The sequence below is a fragment of the Apteryx rowi genome, unplaced genomic scaffold, assembly GCF_003343035.1.
Source record: "Apteryx rowi isolate R43461 unplaced genomic scaffold, aptRow1 scaffold_209, whole genome shotgun sequence".
NCBI lineage: Eukaryota > Metazoa > Chordata > Aves > Apterygiformes > Apterygidae > Apteryx > Apteryx rowi.
The window spans coordinates 976476-994747 of NW_020448408.1; the positions used below are offsets into that span (position 1 = coordinate 976476).

At 37.5% G+C, this 18272-nt stretch overlaps 1 protein-coding gene across 6 annotated transcripts in view; it reads right to left on the bottom strand.

Annotated features, from left to right (window-relative positions):
• The window catches only part of ABCC4 (ATP binding cassette subfamily C member 4), a 156110-nt gene that overhangs the window by 54811 nt on the left and 83027 nt on the right, over window positions 1-18272 (bottom strand). For all 6 annotated transcript variants that reach the window (XM_026064093.1, XM_026064096.1, XM_026064095.1 and 3 more), the window contains one exon: window positions 14484-14563. In XM_026064093.1, the coding sequence (XP_025919878.1) occupies window positions 14484-14563 (80 nt within the window). The remainder of the gene's footprint in view (window positions 1-14483; window positions 14564-18272) is intronic.

Here is an 18272-nt window from a genome sequence, read left to right on the forward strand (position 1 = left end):
CATTCAAAAAGAAGTTTTGCTGTTTTTTAATGGACCTCATAATTTTTTTCAACATCTTTTAAAAAATATACACATAAGGAGTACCATTGTGGCCTGTTTTCTTAAGTGCCTAGTATGATTTATGATGCCAAGTTATCTGCATGGGGCTGATAACTATGACGTAGGACCAGTACTGTAGGAACCACACCATTCTGGACTCGCAGCTAGAGTCCAGGTAGGATCTCTAATGGAACAAGTGGAGTTCCAAGCATGGGAGGCTCAGAAATCAAAATGTAGGAATCTACAACAGGCAACTGGTGCAAACTGAAACACAGGAAATTCTGTCTGAACATGAGGAAAAACTTCTTTACTGTGAGGGTGACTGAGCACTGGAACAGGTTGCCCAGAGAGCTTGTGGAGTCTCCATCCTTGGGGATATTCAAAAGCCATCTGGACACAGTCCTGGGCAGCCTGCTCTAGGTGACCCTGCTTGAGCAGGGGGGTTGGACTAGATGATCTCCAGAGGTCCCTTCCAGCCTCAACCATTCTGTGATTCTGTGATACATACGATCTACATGGCTAAGCTCCTGTCCTATTCAGCTGAGTTCAGAAAGTGATTTAGCTAACCCTTAAGTGGCTGTCTAATGACCAGATAGTTGACTATTTCTCTGCTCTGCTAGGTCTAGATATTGACTAGATGCCCTCTGATTACAGTGAAGYACACATCTAAAGCCCCGCAAGTAGATACCTGAATTTTGATGACTGAATCTGCAGTCAAATCCCACCCAAGAACTGCAGTAAAACTGCGTTTACTGATATTTAAGCAGAAGTAAAACACACCTTCCTCCAGCTCCTACACTCTGTACCCCACTATGTACATCTAAGGATTGTATCAGTTCATGGACACTGCCACATAGCCATGCTATTTAATATAGTAATCATGCATATCCTGGATTTCAAGTTTGTAAACCTTAACTGCATTAACTTGGGGCACTCCCAGTCATGCTCTGCTGTCTGAAGTAAAGCCAGGCCAAGAAACTACAAAACCCCACTCTGTCCATACACGCTTGGCATCATGCTTCCTCCTCCTCTCCTCCATCTAACTAAAATTATTTCCTTGTTGGCTCTGCCAAATAACTGCACATACAATCAATTCCTAATGCAATTCTGAAAACATTTTCTTTTTCCTTGAACTTTTTTTTCAAATCAGATTGTTTGGACAGACTGTATCACACAGCTCTGTTAAAGAACAGCTATACATGCGTTTGGTTACACTGGCACAGCAGAGGACAACCTTCCGTGGTGAGGAAGCATTGTGATGAGCAGATCACAGTGGTAAACACTTCACTCAGATCAGCTGCATCCAGCACAGCATATTTGACCCCACAYTGTAGGTTTTTTCATTTTCTCTTCTTTATTACTAAAAACCAGAAAACATACACATAGAAACTCTTTACCTTTGTAAAACAAACCTAGTACCTACACAACCCTGTTTTGTTTTAGTCAGTTAAACTGACTGRAGTTGAGGCCTGCAGTCTTGCCTTTTATAGCAAAAAAACAAAGGTATTTTTAAATACATGTGGTTTTTTTGTCAAATCAGGCTAAAAAAACCCAGCAGGACTATGGCTATCTATACTACTACTTGCATCAAACTGCCARGAAGAGATTTGTCTTGAGAGAAAAGCAATGAAGACTTATGGGTAGAGGAAAAAAAGTGTTGCATGTAAATATTGTATTTAAAAGACCTCTCAGTCATGGTCCTTTCCTGAAGCAACCAACGATAGCAATCCATGACTGCAGCAACTGCCCTCCAGTCAGTATTAATTTAGCTTTAGAAAAATGTGCATGCTTGAAAATATAAAGACCAGACAAGTGAGACACTGAAGGAGGGGGGCGGAGGGACACAGAAAAGAAATGAAAATTTTAATTCCAGATAAAATGGATGAAAGAAGAGTCAGAACTAAATAGTGCCAGTTCCAAAAGCCCCAAAACCAGCAAGCTCATGTTATGAGCCTATGAGTCACCCTCTCTTCCTCAGAAACCTGCTGTTACCAATTAGCGGACAACAGGTTACCTGACTAAATCCAAACATCACTGCAGCACGTGACTATCAGATTAACCCTAAAAACACATATGAAACTCACAATCACATCTTTAATGCTTGTACCTTCTGATTAATCTTGTCTCTATGAGATAGTCTTTCTGGATCATTGGTTTTCCTAGTAAACCAGCATATCCTTAGCTCCTCAGGGCAAATGCTTTTGTGCCACCAACATGCTCTTTCATTTGATTTGGCACGCATTTTACCGTAAGTGAGAAGTCTTAAGATTTGTTTGAGACCATGATGAATTCTGTCCGGCTGTTCTTTGACAAGTGACTTTATTATAAAAAAGGTTTCTCTTTAATACACTGGCACTGCCACCATTCTTTCACCATATCTGAAGAGCATCCTATCGTCACAAGCCTATTACCCCACAACAAGGGCTAGAAATAGGTTTTCTGGGCACCCTGTGCCAAGAAGCTTAACTATCTTATACAGGTCTCAGCCTCAACAGCAGCTCAAAAAAAAAAAAAAAAAAAAAAAAAAAATCCCAGTACATATGTTGTCTGAGACTTCCAGATATTGATGCTTTATAAACAGATACGTAACCAAGCCCTGGACTTTGTGATTGCCAGACACTCAAGATGCTCATCCTTCCACAATTTAATACAGAGCTTTATGAAAACACAAGCTTTTAYCACAGCCAAAGCTTCAGCCTCTATTTATGCGTATCTACATATGGTTCCTGTTCATATCCACTATGTAGAAGACATTGCCTCCAATAATGACCCATTATTTAAACAGAACAGAGCCCATACCTATTCTTGTAAAAGACTGCAGACAACATAGCTTTCTATTTACAAGCAGTAAAAACTCAAGTTAGAGGAGTAGCACCTCTAACTTGATTTTCTCCAATTCTTTGCTACTACTTGCACCTTGTGCCCAATAAACACTTCTGCACAAAAGCATTCTCAATCATCTGGCGGCAAGGCACAACTTTACAATGATGATCTATACATAAAAAGGGGATTTTCTCTTCTTGAAGTTACCTTTACTCTGATTTCCCTGTAAAAATGACTTAATCTCTCTCTTCTGTTATTTCCTTTATGCAAAATTTCTCTGCTGGGTTTTCCTCCTCTTTTTAAAAAAGTCTGTATTTAGTCCCTGGCTATGCTCCTACATTGTTATTTTCCCAAAGGTAAAAATGTACATATATGAAAACTAGTCACTTAAACTATCACCCCATTTGTACCATGACAAATATGTTATATCTTCCTGTGAAGCACCTTGGAAGCCAAGCACATTTTACATGGTAGTTTGAGGAACCAGCATTTTTCAGGGAGAGTAAAGAACATGCACACACGTTTTCTCAACAGCTCATGCCAGAACCTGTCTGGGACAACACAGAAAAATGCCTGGCACCAGCCTACTCTTCCAGAGTTTCTCCTCTTCTCAGATGGTGGAAAGCATCCCCTTCCTGCATAATAATTTAGGTTTTTTGTGACCATATGCAAAGAAGGGCTTAAGACCCCCACCCCAATACCAGCAAGTGTGGTCACTTTGCTGGCTGTTCCCCTTGCTCCAAGATTCCCAGGGTAATGTACTTACAATTGATACTTTTTAGAGAAAACTAAAGGACAGCTGGACAATTTTTGCTCTCCTACAATCCCTTAGAAGCCATTTCCAAAATTCCTCTTCAGCTGTATTAGTCCCATAGCACTCCACTGAGCATGGACTCTGATGAAATCAAAGGTCTGACTCATTTTTCATCCAATAATGAGTATTTTTTCTTTAGTACTACTACAAATGGCATATTTCCCATTTTGTTCTTTGCTCATACGGTTAGTACTTTATCTCTTCAGCATAGACTGGCTCGCCAATACTTGTCCTCAGCCATATCTTACTTACAACTCTTCTAAAAGCAGTTTTTCTTTCAGTGATAATTAGTGCATTTTCTTCCACAGAAGGGGCACACATACACAGAACAAAAATCAACAAATGTTCCACTGCTGTCAGGCTACTAAGTTGCAGGAGGCAGATGTTACAAGCACATACAAAAGGATGTGAAAAAATGGGTACCAAAGGGCTGGGAAGGGATGGATCTTCCAGCATTCCCAGTACAAGACTGTGGATGCTGGAGTAAAAGGGGAATGGCCCACAGAAAGTGGCCAGGCTCACATGCTCTCCTCAAAAAGCATCTCCTATTGTCACTGCTGGAGAAAGAATACTGGGCTAAATCAACCACTGCTGTTATCCAGTATGGCGTTAATACATTCTTATGTTCAAGTCCATTCAACTATTTGCTAAAACACTGTTCCTGCAAGGAATTCTTCTGAGCTAATGATGATATCGTCATACCCTTTTTGTCCATGCTATGCACATTCTTCCAGTTTTTCCAAATGCCAGGCAAAATTTGGCTTACCACAGATGCTACTGCTCCATATGTTGTAGTTTTTGCAAACTCTGGCTTTCAGCTATATGGACTTCTCTGCCTCAAGCATCTGACTCATGGCCATAATGTAAGAGCAACCCCCTTTCCCCTCCAAAAACACCTCAGCTTCAACTGCATGAGCTTTTCTGCTCAGCCAAGTCTAATTGTTTGGCCAAAAGTCAATTTGGGGTCTTTCAGCAACCTTAAAAGCTTTGTGCTACATTTGAGCCATAAGCTGTTCTGTTAAAAAGCATATCAGCTCTCCAGTAACGCAGGTCTTCAGCCTTACATAATTACAAGCTTTTAAACTTTTTTACTGTTTGTTCTTGCTATTTAGATATACACTGTTCATATGTTTATTTTTAGGTGGAATGAAGTACTACTCAAATTTCTGCAAGTTCCACAGTGGCCCCTCTGCCTTAGTCAAATCAAAACTATGAAAAATATTAATCACTACAGAATCAGCTGTCTTCAGAAATAAAACTACTTTCTGTTCTTTTCTCATAGCCCTCTTTCCTAGAAGATACGCAAAAAAAAATTRAAAAAAAAATTAAAGCTTGTTAGTCTGCCTTTAATTTTTTTTCCCAGGTTCGCCAGAGCATTGCAACTCTGATGGGGCTATAAAATACTACTCTACTTAAAATAAATTCCTGACTTGCATAACTCTTCAGAACTACACACTCTTCAGTAATCACGCAGCTCCAAGGAGCTTAGCAGCGGCCTGACGCGTTCAGCAACTGCTTTCTAACTAATCCGCGTGGGCCTCTGAACACCACCGCGCCACGTCTTTCATCCAGTTCAGCCACTTCTTGCAGGTCCAGATCCCAGCAGCATCTGGGCAAGCAAATAGAAACCTTCTCGGCAGACAATAAACATTATTTACTGTGCTAAATGCGCATTCATGATTTGTTACAAATACAAGACCATAAAGACCACCTTTCAGAAGTGTATTGATGACAAACCATGAACACACACACCCCACAGTAAACAACATATACTAAGCCTGATCCCAAAATCCAAATTTCARTCTGGCAAGATAACTAACTCTTTACCCCTCAGTAGCAGGCTATTATGATTAACTGCAGGAGGGACAACTGAATCGGGTATCAAAGCCAGCACATTCTTATTTTTAGTCTAACAATTTTTAGAAAGGAAGACCTGAAACAATTCTTTTAGCATGACACAATCGACATTCATAATAAGAGAGCTCTGCTTGTTTAAACTAATAATTAGACTATTTCAAAACTCAATAAAACAAACAAACAAACAAAAGATTTAAGGATGTGACTGCAGAAGAAAATGCAATCACTTAGCACACTGTTTTTCCACCATGTAGGAATAGTCATTGTCTAGACCACAAAAGAGCATTTCCTAATGCATAATTTTTTACAATTTCAAGAGTGTAATCCAAACTAATTAACATGTTTAAATGACAACAAAATTATCACATAACGTAAAGGTAGGGAAGCTTATACCTGTCTGTCTTAAGACATTTGACATTCAGTTCCCAGCTGAGCTCTCATCTTGTACTTTAGCAGACTGCCCACACTGCAGCACATATCTTTTAAACAACAAATTCATCTGGAGTTTTCAATTCAGCTGCAGAGTTCACCAGTCAACCACAGTATCAATTTCAGATCTTGTGAAAAGCAAGAAAAAAGTTCTCATGTTCTGCATGAGATGCACATATAACCCTAGGAGCACATTTTTATAAGATACAGTCTTTTTTGCTAGAGGTAATTTCCTGTCCCGCATGTTTGTTTGGGGCATTGTGCATACATAATGATTTAACACACACACCAGTAATATAGCTTAGTAATTTAAATTACCTCAAAGTTTCTTCCTCCCTCTCTCTTGAATTCAAAGTGAAATCTCCAGTCCTTTTGCCAAACAGTGAAATCCTTCTTTGTTTGTAAGCACACATCCTATCTATAGTATATCAATAGTTTAAGGCAATCTAGAAGATTTGTACTTATCACCATTCGGAACACAATTGTTACACTCTATGGCTGACAGCAGAATTAAAAGATTTTTAGCTACTGTGGAGTGTTAGAAATGTTGATGATCTTCAAAGGTCTTAAAATATCATAATGAGAAAACTGTAACACATAAGTTCACTTACAGCATTTCTTTGCTGTCTTTCACAGTAAGAAAAATGAAAAACAAAACAACAAAAAAACTTCCAATGGATATAAAGAACCTCAGATGAACAGAATCTCTCTTCAGGACTTCTGCAAATTCTACCCTAAGAGGGCAGGAACCTCTAGATCATACACAACTGGGACATCAATGGGCTTCCATACAACTGTATTGATTTTCAGTAGATGAAAACATAGTTGAGAATAATCTGATAAAGAAAACAGAGAAGCCAATTTGGAGAAGAGAAGAATTGCTTTAAATCTGATCTAAATTTTATACCTACTGGTTTCAGTCAGATACACCAAAATACTGTGATGAAAACTAGGTTTTAGTCTTCCTGGCACTAAGCCACAACCTGCTGAAAATTTTAGGGAAAGGAAGAGAAAGACTGCATCTCACAAGACTTACATGCTCTAGATGAAAAAAATACAGAATATAGATTTCAACTACCAATAAGTGAAATCTAGCTTTGCTCTTCTGAGGAGTACTATATTCAAAACATCAGTCTTCCACATTGCATTGAGAAAATGGAAGTAATAGCCTAGTAACAAAAACAAGATCTACATTTACTGTGTAAATGGAGAAGTATACAAGCTAAAAGAAAAAGAGCTAAGAAAAATATGAAAAGGAGAAAAGGGGTAAAGGAAACACATGAAAGCAAGATGAGATAAAGGTAATAAAATAGCATTTCTCAGAATTATTTTGTATTCTTTCCCATGTTAGATACAGGCTTACTTCTACAAGTTTTTTTAATAGGGTCAAAACTGAGTAAATACAACCCCTAAAACATTTTAAAATTATGTTTTATTTCCATACACAGTTAGTTTTGTTACTGCAATGACACCTGTTGCCTTGACACTAATATGTGGAGAATGACATACATAGTGATTTTTATAAAGATTATACACACTACTGTAAACAGGAAAAAAAAGTGGGGTAATGGAAAGTATTGGGTTGGATTATGCATGACTGATACAGTGGGAACAGACCTTTAGCTTTCCCTAAAAATTTGAAGTCTCTGTGTAAATAGGAACCAGCCCATTAGCAATGACTAGAGACTTTACATATTTTATCATATATATATACACATATACACACACACATACACACACAGAAACAACCTCAGTAAATAYGCAATTCATATGCAAGACAGCCATTCTTAAATTAAAAGGAATATGATGACAACTACAGAGCAAAGACCAGCAATAGCTTTGGCATAGATTATCTCCACTGCTGGTCACCATCAAGAAGACTAATTGGTTACTGAGATTTAACAATCAAGGCATTCAAAGAGAGAGGAATGAAAGGTCAGTAAAGAACCGCATTATTTAGAGAAGGCTCTGTGCTAAACTCACAGCTCCAGCATTTTGGTCTTAAAGACACAAGTGCATCCCAAGCCTCCTTCTCCGACACACCCCTTACTCCTTTTGAGGGGTGGTGTTTGGCCAGGGTGGCAGGTTTTTTTATTTTTTACAGAATATATAATCCCTTCATAATTCAAAGAAAAAAGCAAAACTGAAAGCACATGCAAATATCAAATGACTAGAGTACAAGAAAGTATTTTTTTTTTAAATATAATGATCATTTCAAAATTTTCTGAAACTATAGCTCAAAAGTGGCCTGTGAAAAAAACATATGCCCCTATTTTCCTTTAAGTGTTAATCAGTCTTTTGTTATGTACTAGCAGATGCCCTGTATATTTGGGAAAGTACAGTTGGAATATTAACTGCAAGCAGAGAAAGTTCAGGGAAACTTTAATGGTCAGGTGCCACCAGGCAACTTTTTTTCTTTTCCTATCTAAACCTCAGCAGAGCTGCACAATCTTGGACTACCGTTGTCACTCAAAATGATCAGAAAGCATCAGAAAGGAACCCAAAAGGTCTCTCCAAGATACAGGCTTGCTCTCCACACCAGGCTGAAGAGAACACACTGACATTTAAGACAGATCCCTCTATTGGTTATTTTATCGCAGTGTATTTAATGTTCATTTAATGTTCATTTTACACACACACATACATACACAGAAAGAACTATTCTTTAGCTAACACAAACATTTCTTAAAACTATCTCACACATGCATACATACAAAACTTGAACACCTCGCTGCCCAAGACCCTCGCCTCTCACAGAAATCACAAAATAATGAAGTCATTGTTAAACTAAAAGATACTGGAATTCCTTCTACACACTTTCCCTGACATCTTCACACAATAAAATGCAGGGGTCAGTGATACTGAAACAAGTAACGGCAGTTCCACTCTTTTGCACATATGAAAGCAAGTGACCCAAGCTATTATTCCAGTCTAAGGCACTTTTTGTTCCTAATATCCAGATGCAGCAGCTTTTTTTTTTTTTTTTTTTTTTTTAAGAAATGACTGTGGACACCTCCTTCACATTTTCCTTTTCTTCAGCATTTTCACTTCATAAAGCTGCAGTCAATGTGTTTTGTGTGTGGTGAGAAGGGAATGGCACATTCAGTGGTGGTCTCAGCCACAGTCTACATTGGTGGCTCAAGTAGTCTCAGGATTAGGTCTTTGTGTGTGATGAAAGGATATGAAAAGTCAGTTATTTAAACTCAGTCAAGCTGTTGATTTTGGGGAGGAAAAAGGTTTAGCAATTCAGTTTTCTTCAATAAATCACTGCCCTTTTCCAAGGGCAGCTGCAGATAGTTCACATGTTCACAGTGTTCTCCAGAAACAAAACAAATCATGATGTTTTTTCCAGTCCAACACAGGGGAAGAAATCAAAATGAAAGGCCATCACATGAAGTTACTTAAATTCGTTAAGAACTAAAGAAGAAATTCGACTCTGTTAAAAGGTAATGAGATCACTGAAGAATTAAGAGGGCCAGAAACTAAAGCCAAAAAAACCTTTAAGATTTATCAACATAATTAACATAAATTAAAAAAACCTGAAATGTACTTCATCCTCTAATATATTCAGTCAGTTTATAGGCACAATTTTCAACTAATAGTTAAGAATTTGGGGGTGCTCATCCTGAATCACCTGTGAGCCAAGTTCAATGATGTTCAGCCTCTGCAGATGTATCTTAAATCAAAGTGAGATGCAGATACTGAAAATAAGCCTTTGATGGGCCCTCAAAAATGTAGCATCCAAAATACTGGCTACTTAGGAATATCTCGGTTCTTGAGCATAAAATACTATTGAATACCTTGGATTCTTAATTCCTTGCATTTCCTGATGAAACTCTCACTTTTACACTATTATAATTGTTGATCTTTTCTCAAATCAGCATAGCGTGTTTTATTAACTAATTACATTGAGCTAGAGATGGATATGCATTTTATCCACGACATTTTAAACTATAAGCCACCCACCGATCAGTGAAGTCTACATCAACAGAGCGCTGTGTTCCCACAGAGCTTAGAGCAGGAGTGGGAACAACAGTTGGCTACAACACTGAGTAAATTTAGCTGGTATTTTCAGAGGAGCCTAAGAAAACTGAGTAACAAAATCCCAGCCACCTTAAAAAATGCCTAACTTCCTTAAGTCCCTTTGGACTTCATGGGACAGTCAAGTTCATACCAACTAAAGGAAACATTCCTATGATTATTAATATGTGGGCAGCTCTTAGGGGCTGCTATCAGGCCTGCCCTCTGATTAAGCCAACAAACACATAAGTAAAAACGTATATATCTAGATGAAGTAGGTGTTTAAATCCTCTTTAAAGGTTTGAAAGCACTTTTAATGGCCTTTATACAAATAGTCCCTGACCTGAAGAGATTGTAACTTAGTTGGAAAACCTGCCAAAAATATGCAACTCTGAATAGGAAAAAGAAAGAGAGATGAAATAGATCATAAGCAAGTGATTAAAGATATGCAGGCTTACTTAAAAACAAACAAACAAAAAACCCCACCACTGCCAAACAATTTCATTCAACTTTTTGGCTATCTGAATCAACATACAGACATGAATTAACTACCTGATCTTACAAATATATTTAGTGCCGTATTTAGTATACATGACAAGTGATGCAGTGAACACGGCACTGCTTTTTTACCAAGGGGATCTGGTACGAAACCTTACGCCTAGCCAGAATCCATTCCAGAACATAAGGGCCCAGGCTAATTTACCTTTTTTTTGTTTTTAACAGAACTGGGGCCTGTGAAGTTTACTTTTTACTTTTATCAGCTTTGAACAGGGCTGTAAATGTACAATTCAAGATATCTCAGTTAAAATGCATAACTTACCTTTGGTTTCTTTTCAGTTTCTATACTTTATGCCTACCCACAGAGCTCTGTTCAACAGCCTTGTAGTAAAATGTAGACATAAATGTGTTCTCAAAAAAGAGAATTATTTTTTATTTATAAAACTTATGGATGCAGTGATTTCTATGAACATTTAGTCACTGCACTAMCATGACATTTCTCATATGCTGTTAAAATGCACAGATTAAGATGAAAAAATTATTGCCTTCTCTTAGAGGAGACCAAATTTCCCCCCCCCCTTGTCTCTCCAAAGACTGATATGCTATATTTTGGTGCAGTTAAAACATGAAAGACAGACAGAAGGAAGTAAACTTTGTAGACAGTGAGAGCTGCTACTTTGGGAGCTACTTCTGACCAACAGTTCTGCAGAATCTAGCTGTGTTTTAGGAAGAAAACACAAAGTCTATGAGGCATTTTTGTGCTTGCCTTCATTTTTGCTTTAACAACTAAGTGTAAATTAAGCATCCACTGTCTTGAATATAAATGACTATTCTTCTTCATTTACTCAATGGAAGATCAAATAAATGCAATTCTTTTAGTTTAAGGAATTAATTTTCATCCAGTATAGCTGTCTAGACCAATCATGGTCATTATGATTGTAGTACAGTGTATAAATCTTATTAGGGGCTCTAAAAGCACATCATGAATTTTTAGCATTGCCTTAAAATCTGTATTCTGCGCAATGCAATAATATTCTTGAAACCAGCAGATTTTAATTATTTATTTATAGGTATTTCAATGGGCTCATGCTGCTGTTTTTGAGTGCCCAATCACATTGTGTTTATTTGTGCAGAAATGATACACTCACTTGCTAATATGGTAAAAGGCTGGAATGCTTCACAATGATCCTAGCAATAACTCAGAAACAGGACCACTTCTTCAATGCAAATCCGCTCAAGAAAAGCTTCTACATACAAAGTAAGATGAACCAGTTACTGCACTGTATTAAGTTTCACTTGATTCCTCCTGACAACCATTTAGACAATGAATGTTGGGAAACGTCTCTCAAAGAATCAACAACAATAGTTGGGATCAGAGCTTTTATATTTAGCTAATACTGTTTTTAGAAAGGAGAAAATATTTCTTCCTGAAGGGATTATAGAAAGTCTTACAAAAGACACCTGCAAACAAAACAAGCAACAAAAGATCTTTATCATAACTGATAACAGTTATCCTTTGTACAAATCTGTGCTTCTTCAGAAATAAATAACATATCTTTGCTATTGAATTTCAAAAGGCACCAACTAATCAACAAACTTGCTAATCAAGAATAGTAAGTTTTAGAAAACTTGCCAACAAGGAAGTGCTTTTGTCTTATGGATAGCAGCTTATTACTAAACAATAGTAAGATCCTAAGTTTTCTTTTCTGATGACAAACAGAACAGGCAAGCTTTGAAACAAAGTATCATTTTAATAGTGTACTGGACATATAATGTCTACTTTATATTTTTGGAAAAACAAACCTTTCGCTTAAAATACAAACCTCAGAATGTGTGACAATTTATGCAACAGCCTATTGAAATGAAATGAGCAAAGTAATCAACGTGAAGGGAAATGCTTAAGACACACGCTTTTCACAATATGAGCGTGAGAAAAAAGAATACAATCACATTTACAATAACAGCCTTCGTTCTTTCACCCCAGATCGGTTAAGTTTTGGTAAGCATATACTGCCCAGGGTATGTATATACTAGTCAAATAACTTAGCTCTCCAGTTCACTACTACATGGTTCAGTCCTCTGCTTGTGTCCCATGCGTACGGGTCAGCCCCCTCCTTGGCTCTCTTTGGAGCAAAGCAGTTGGCTCCCTCAGAAGAAACTAGAATGTAGTTGTCAAGACAGTTTGTTTCAGGGTCTGCTCCCAAAAGAAAGTATGGACAAGACCACACCAATTTTGGCTCCCTCTGCTTACAGAGAGTTCTCCAACATTTTCCCAGCAAGTTTTGCATCCTCAGACAATCCCATGTGCCTCTAAACCACATGCCAGGGTACGCAAAACACCCACTCAGTTTCTTGCTATAAACACACCATGCAAGTGGGCTGCAAAACAACCCTCACATTATTATAAATGCAGAAAACTAAGAAAAAGAGTTAATCGTTTTATCTCATGACCACAGGGCCCAGAGGACGCTCTGGCCAAGACTGCTACCTAGCGTGAGCATACATAGCCCAGCCTGCTGTAAAGGGGACAAACCTGTGCAAACATGAGCCTCTCTGCACTGCTTGCTCTAATGGCCAAGGACCACTACACAGAAGAGATGGCTTTGTCTTTGCGGATGCAACTCCTACACTAAGAGGAGAGAATGAGGACTGCCTGAGCTTCCAGCCAAAAAGAAAGGCACCAAAGAGGGCTGAAATATAGTAAGATAGTCTGTCTAATGAAGGATAGTCAATGAGACTGTATAAAGTTTGGAATCTGTATAAACAATAGAAAAATGGACAGCATATTGCAGAATGATCAATTATCAGGGAAGATTTTTTATCAGGGCCTAAAAAATGTGAATTCAAAATCCTAATACTCACTATAAGCAGCTAGCTCACAAAAAACACTTGTTTTTAATTGGCAAATAAAATACATCACCTTCCTCTCTTCCTCAAAATGGCATGTGGCATTGTAAAGCTTTCATAAACAAATACACAGCTCAACTTTAAGATCTTCGCTAACCTAAGCAAAAAGATGTTCTCTTAAATGTTTTTACTAACTTATTGGAACCACTTTTTTTCTTTTTTCAAGAGTTTGGCATTAACAATGTGATTAAACAATTCTTAAGAACCTGAGAGGGTTCTGGTTTAATTTTAAAGTAGTCAAAATTAGGTTGAGATCCAGATTAAGCTATCTCTAGAAAACTAAATGAAGTTAGCAGTAGTACTTCAAGAACATTTCTGACCTGAGCATGACAGGCCTGATCCACTAAGTGGATCCAGATGATCCAATAAGTCATTTCTATCTCTATCCTCTGCTACTCTATGTATTGCATGATCCATGTATTTTGATGCAGTATGATCACATTTTTCTGTAGCTTTTTGCTTTCTGCAGTATTTTATAAGGAAGAATAATAACGGCTCCAACAGAAAAATCACCGTGATGTCATGTATAATCCTTTATCCTTTCGTCATCATTAAAATCTCAGTGCTTTGTCCATCTTTTTTGTCTGCTGCAACTTATTTCACTTGTTCCTATTAAGGCTATTATATTCACCCTATTACTACTAATCTTTTCTTTGTAAATAGCCACACCTATTTTAATCCAAACTGGTGTGGTAAGCATTTGATTCTTTGTGGAAGTACACACATAATTAGGTTAATCTGTGCTATCTTTTCATGTGAGTTGATTGTTTCTTTACTATGGACATATTTCTTATAACAGCAATAAGCCCGCCAGATTGCTTGGAGGCAAATCAGGAGCAATTTACCAAGCATGTAGCTACTATGAACTGAAATCCTGATATAATAGCAAGTTGTGTATAGCCACTCCTACCTGCAGGTTATTACTCATGTTAGCTATTTACTGACACATTAAATTTCGACCGCACCTTTCTTTCACAAACAAGGACTTTCATTAACTCAACTACATCTGTGACAAATAGCTGATTTTCACCTAAGCATAGAGGAATCTAAATTCAGAATGCAGTGCAGAATTATTTGACAGTAGCAACTGAATTACCTGCACGAAGTCCAAAAACGTCAATGGAAGCAAGTCATCCAGGTGGCCAATATCTTTGGAGAAACGATTTAAGATTCTTCCTGCAGAAACAGGGTTGGAGAAGAAAAGAAAATCTAAATACAATTTCTCAAAAGATCAAAATATCTTAAACACACAATGTTTTACCAGTTTAGTAACAGTTAAAAGGAAACAGCTGGAATCTAAAGATAAAAAGACACCTTTTCAAATCACCACTAAGGGAGTTTTTTGTTTGTTTGTTTTTTAAACAACCAGCGGAATATATTTTGCTATAGAAGAATAAAAACACTTTTTAACAAACACATTTCACCCAGATATAAAACATTTACTTAAAAGCTGATTTTAAACTTTTCCGATCAGTTTAAGCTAGTTGTTCAATAGAATTTAACAGGTGAAACACGCAAGCTTTACATGCTCAATGTGCAGAGGTAAAGGTTTATATTTCAGACATATTAATACAAGTTTCATCAAGCAACACTAGCCAGAATCTGCTCCTATCTCAGCAGATTCTGAGACTCTCACTAGTGCATGCATGTCCTAGATAGATCATAGTTGACTATTTCTAAATTTTGCCCCTCCATTATATTTGAGTTCAAATTGCAGACATTTCTGAAATCAAATTTGAGGTAGATTTGTGTTCATGAAACCTTATATTTATACTTATTCAAAACCTTGGCAATGCTGATCTTTATTAAAACCAATAGCTCAATTTTTAATCTGCTCTCACTGAAGCATTTACACTTCTCTATTTTCCCAAGTTCTAGTTGAGTGAAAAAAATCAGTCATAGCAAGAGTTCTTTAATAATTAAAGTTAGAACTCTGCCACCCATAAGTGGATTACTATCTTTCTCTATTAATTGATACCTCCACTCTGCAGGAAAGAAACTCTAGGCAAAGGATGAGAATCTGGCCTTTTATAAGGTGTGTATGCCCATACATGCATTCACATTGCTTTTTTGTCTCCATATATCTTGATTCAATTATTACTTCTAACTGGTACAAACACATTCACTGCACTGGCAACAAAAGACTCCCCGCCCCCCCCAGGAGCTCATTAAAATGAAAGAAGTTAACTTTTAAGTTTCCACAGATTGTGCTGGAGACTAAATTCAGAGATAAGAGCATTAACTACCGCAACTTTTGTAGCAACCATCATTCTATTTTTCTGTTCATGATTGTCTTGGAATTATGAGTCTTGTTGCATAATACTGATTTTTTTTAAAGGGAACTTTTGTTCCAGGCCAAGCAATATGCAAGACATATCATCCCTTCTTCAGTTGTGGGACATAGCTCCAAAGATAGAGATTCTGGTGCTGAACAGCTTGTTCCACAATACTCTTGTGCCAAAAGCAGTTACTTAGGCAGGTAACAATAGGATCCATCCTATTTTTAGGCATTGAAGACAAAGAGCAAGTGTATACAGCAACACAAGATTCAGCAAAAAATCTTTCATCTGTTTCTACTGGAAGTGTCAGCTGGGAATGTACCCTTTCATTTATTTCATGTTGGAATAGATAAATCAGAAGGAACTCCAAGGAAATTTTTTAAGGTTTCTTCTTCCTGTGATTCCCTTGCATGGAGACTGACCTTGAAAGTGTTTTCTGGCATATAGAGTATATGTGCTTAGACTTAAGTTTAACTGCTTAGACTTCTAATATCTCTTAAGATTATATTCCAGGATATTTTCGAATGAACCATGAAGGCTTCACTGGCAAAACAAAAAAATCATTCCAAGAGGTTAAATACTTACTTCTGACAGGACTTCCCTTAGTGGCCTGTCTAGGAGGGGCAGATTAGGGAAACAACATGGTATAAAGGATTGGACTCAGGATATTAGCATTCTATTCCCATCTTTGCCACTTGTCTCCAGAGTGACCTCATTTTATGTTAGAGTGAAGGGGACAGAAAGGGGAGGAAACAGTGCTGAGCTCCTTTGTGAAATGCTGTGAGAACCCCTGATGACACGTTTTACACAAGGGCAGAGGATTATTCCTGTAGCATCCTCAGCTTAATTCAGTCTTAAAATCTTCCTCTGCCTTTTAACCCAAAATGGGTTGTATTTGTAATAGTTGCAGCAGACAGACAGAAGCAGCCATTCCTCAAGGGCCATCCAACACAGCGCTGCATCAGCAAAGCAAGGTCATTCAGACTGGTTGCTTTCCACACCAGCAGCACCATTCAGGTCAATACTAGCACTGCCAGGAATCAAGCAATGCCTTCACAGTTTCCATGATTCCACAAGTGGAAAAGCACATCCAAACTTGTTGCTGCAAAAGCATTATGCTTACTCTCATTTTGTATGGTAAGGACAAGGCCTTAAGGGCTAGARGAGAGAAACCATTACAAAATGCTAACTCTCAAAAGCAATTTAACTCTTTCGCAGTTTCAGTCCCAACAGTATCTTGGAGTTCAGTTCACACCCTCACCCCACTGAGATTTCTGTTGAAGAATCACCAGTTAAAGCTGTTCAAGGAAGAATTTTGCAGGTTTTTTTTTTGTTTGTTTGTTTGTTTTTTTAGAATTTGTTTGGAGGCTGTGACTATCTCCAATCATTTCCTGAAAAAGTTTCAGTGTTGCAACAACGAGAGTTTTAGGTAGCAAGCATGATACAGATCTGTCTTGGCTCTTTCAGTGATAATAAGCCAACACATATAAATGAGAACTGCATAATTCTTGCATTCATCCTGAATGCCAAGAGCGATTGTGTCAGAATAGTCTGCTTTACAGTAACATCTCTTCTGGCTAAAGTTTTTAGGAAAATAGACACAAACGAAAACCTAGCTCACTTGAACCAGCCTCAGTATTCCTTTGGTCTTACTCTCTCTTCCATATATCCACAAACAACCAATTACTCAAGCTCCCACGGGTAATCAAGCTGCTAATTAAATACCAAAACTGTATTTTTGGCAATTGCCTTAAGAAATTGTTAAGTATAACAGTGCTTCTACAGGCTGCTTTTTTGACAGAGCTGTGAGCTGCCACTAGGAAAGTGGAAATTAATCTGACATTATCAATAAAACATGAAAACATCTTTTAATCTGCCTAATCCTCATTCAAACATAAATACACTAATTCCGTAAAATGACATGGACTAAAACACGAGTGTGTGAAAGAAATGGTATATGAAGATGATAAAACTTGAAAACAGTGGAACCTTTTACAGGCCACCTGATATAATTAAAAGTGATGTAAACAAGGGGGAGATGAACCAGCTAATTCCCAAATATTCAGGTCTCTGTTAGCAGAATTTCATTGTTTTGGAATTTTCAAGTTACTGAAAAAAACTCGATTACAGCCTATTTAGGGTTTGCCTAAGTACTTCAGGAAAATAACACCTGAAATAATTTAGCTTAGAAAAATAACTTACTTTTTGCTAAGAGGTTCATATCTCCCTCTCATAAGGCTACTCAGTTATTCTAGTGACCGTTACTGCTTTCCTACTCCTAAAAGCAAGCAACAAAGCCACAAGCCTTGGTCTTACTTTTGTTGATGCTGATTTTCAATGATATTATTCTACTGACTGTATAAGAGAAGACCCAAGCCTGGAGATTTATTTCAGATCCTGTTCATACAAATACAGCTGAAATGGCACTTTATCCAGCATATTCAAAGCAGAAAAAAAGCTATGACAACCCATCAAAGCAAGCAAGTTCCATCACCATATACCAATCAGAGAGAGCAAAACACCTCCAAACTAAAGCACTACACTCTGGAACTGTCAGAAGATGCCTCATAGCCATTATGATATTGCATACGTAGTGATTGCTAAAT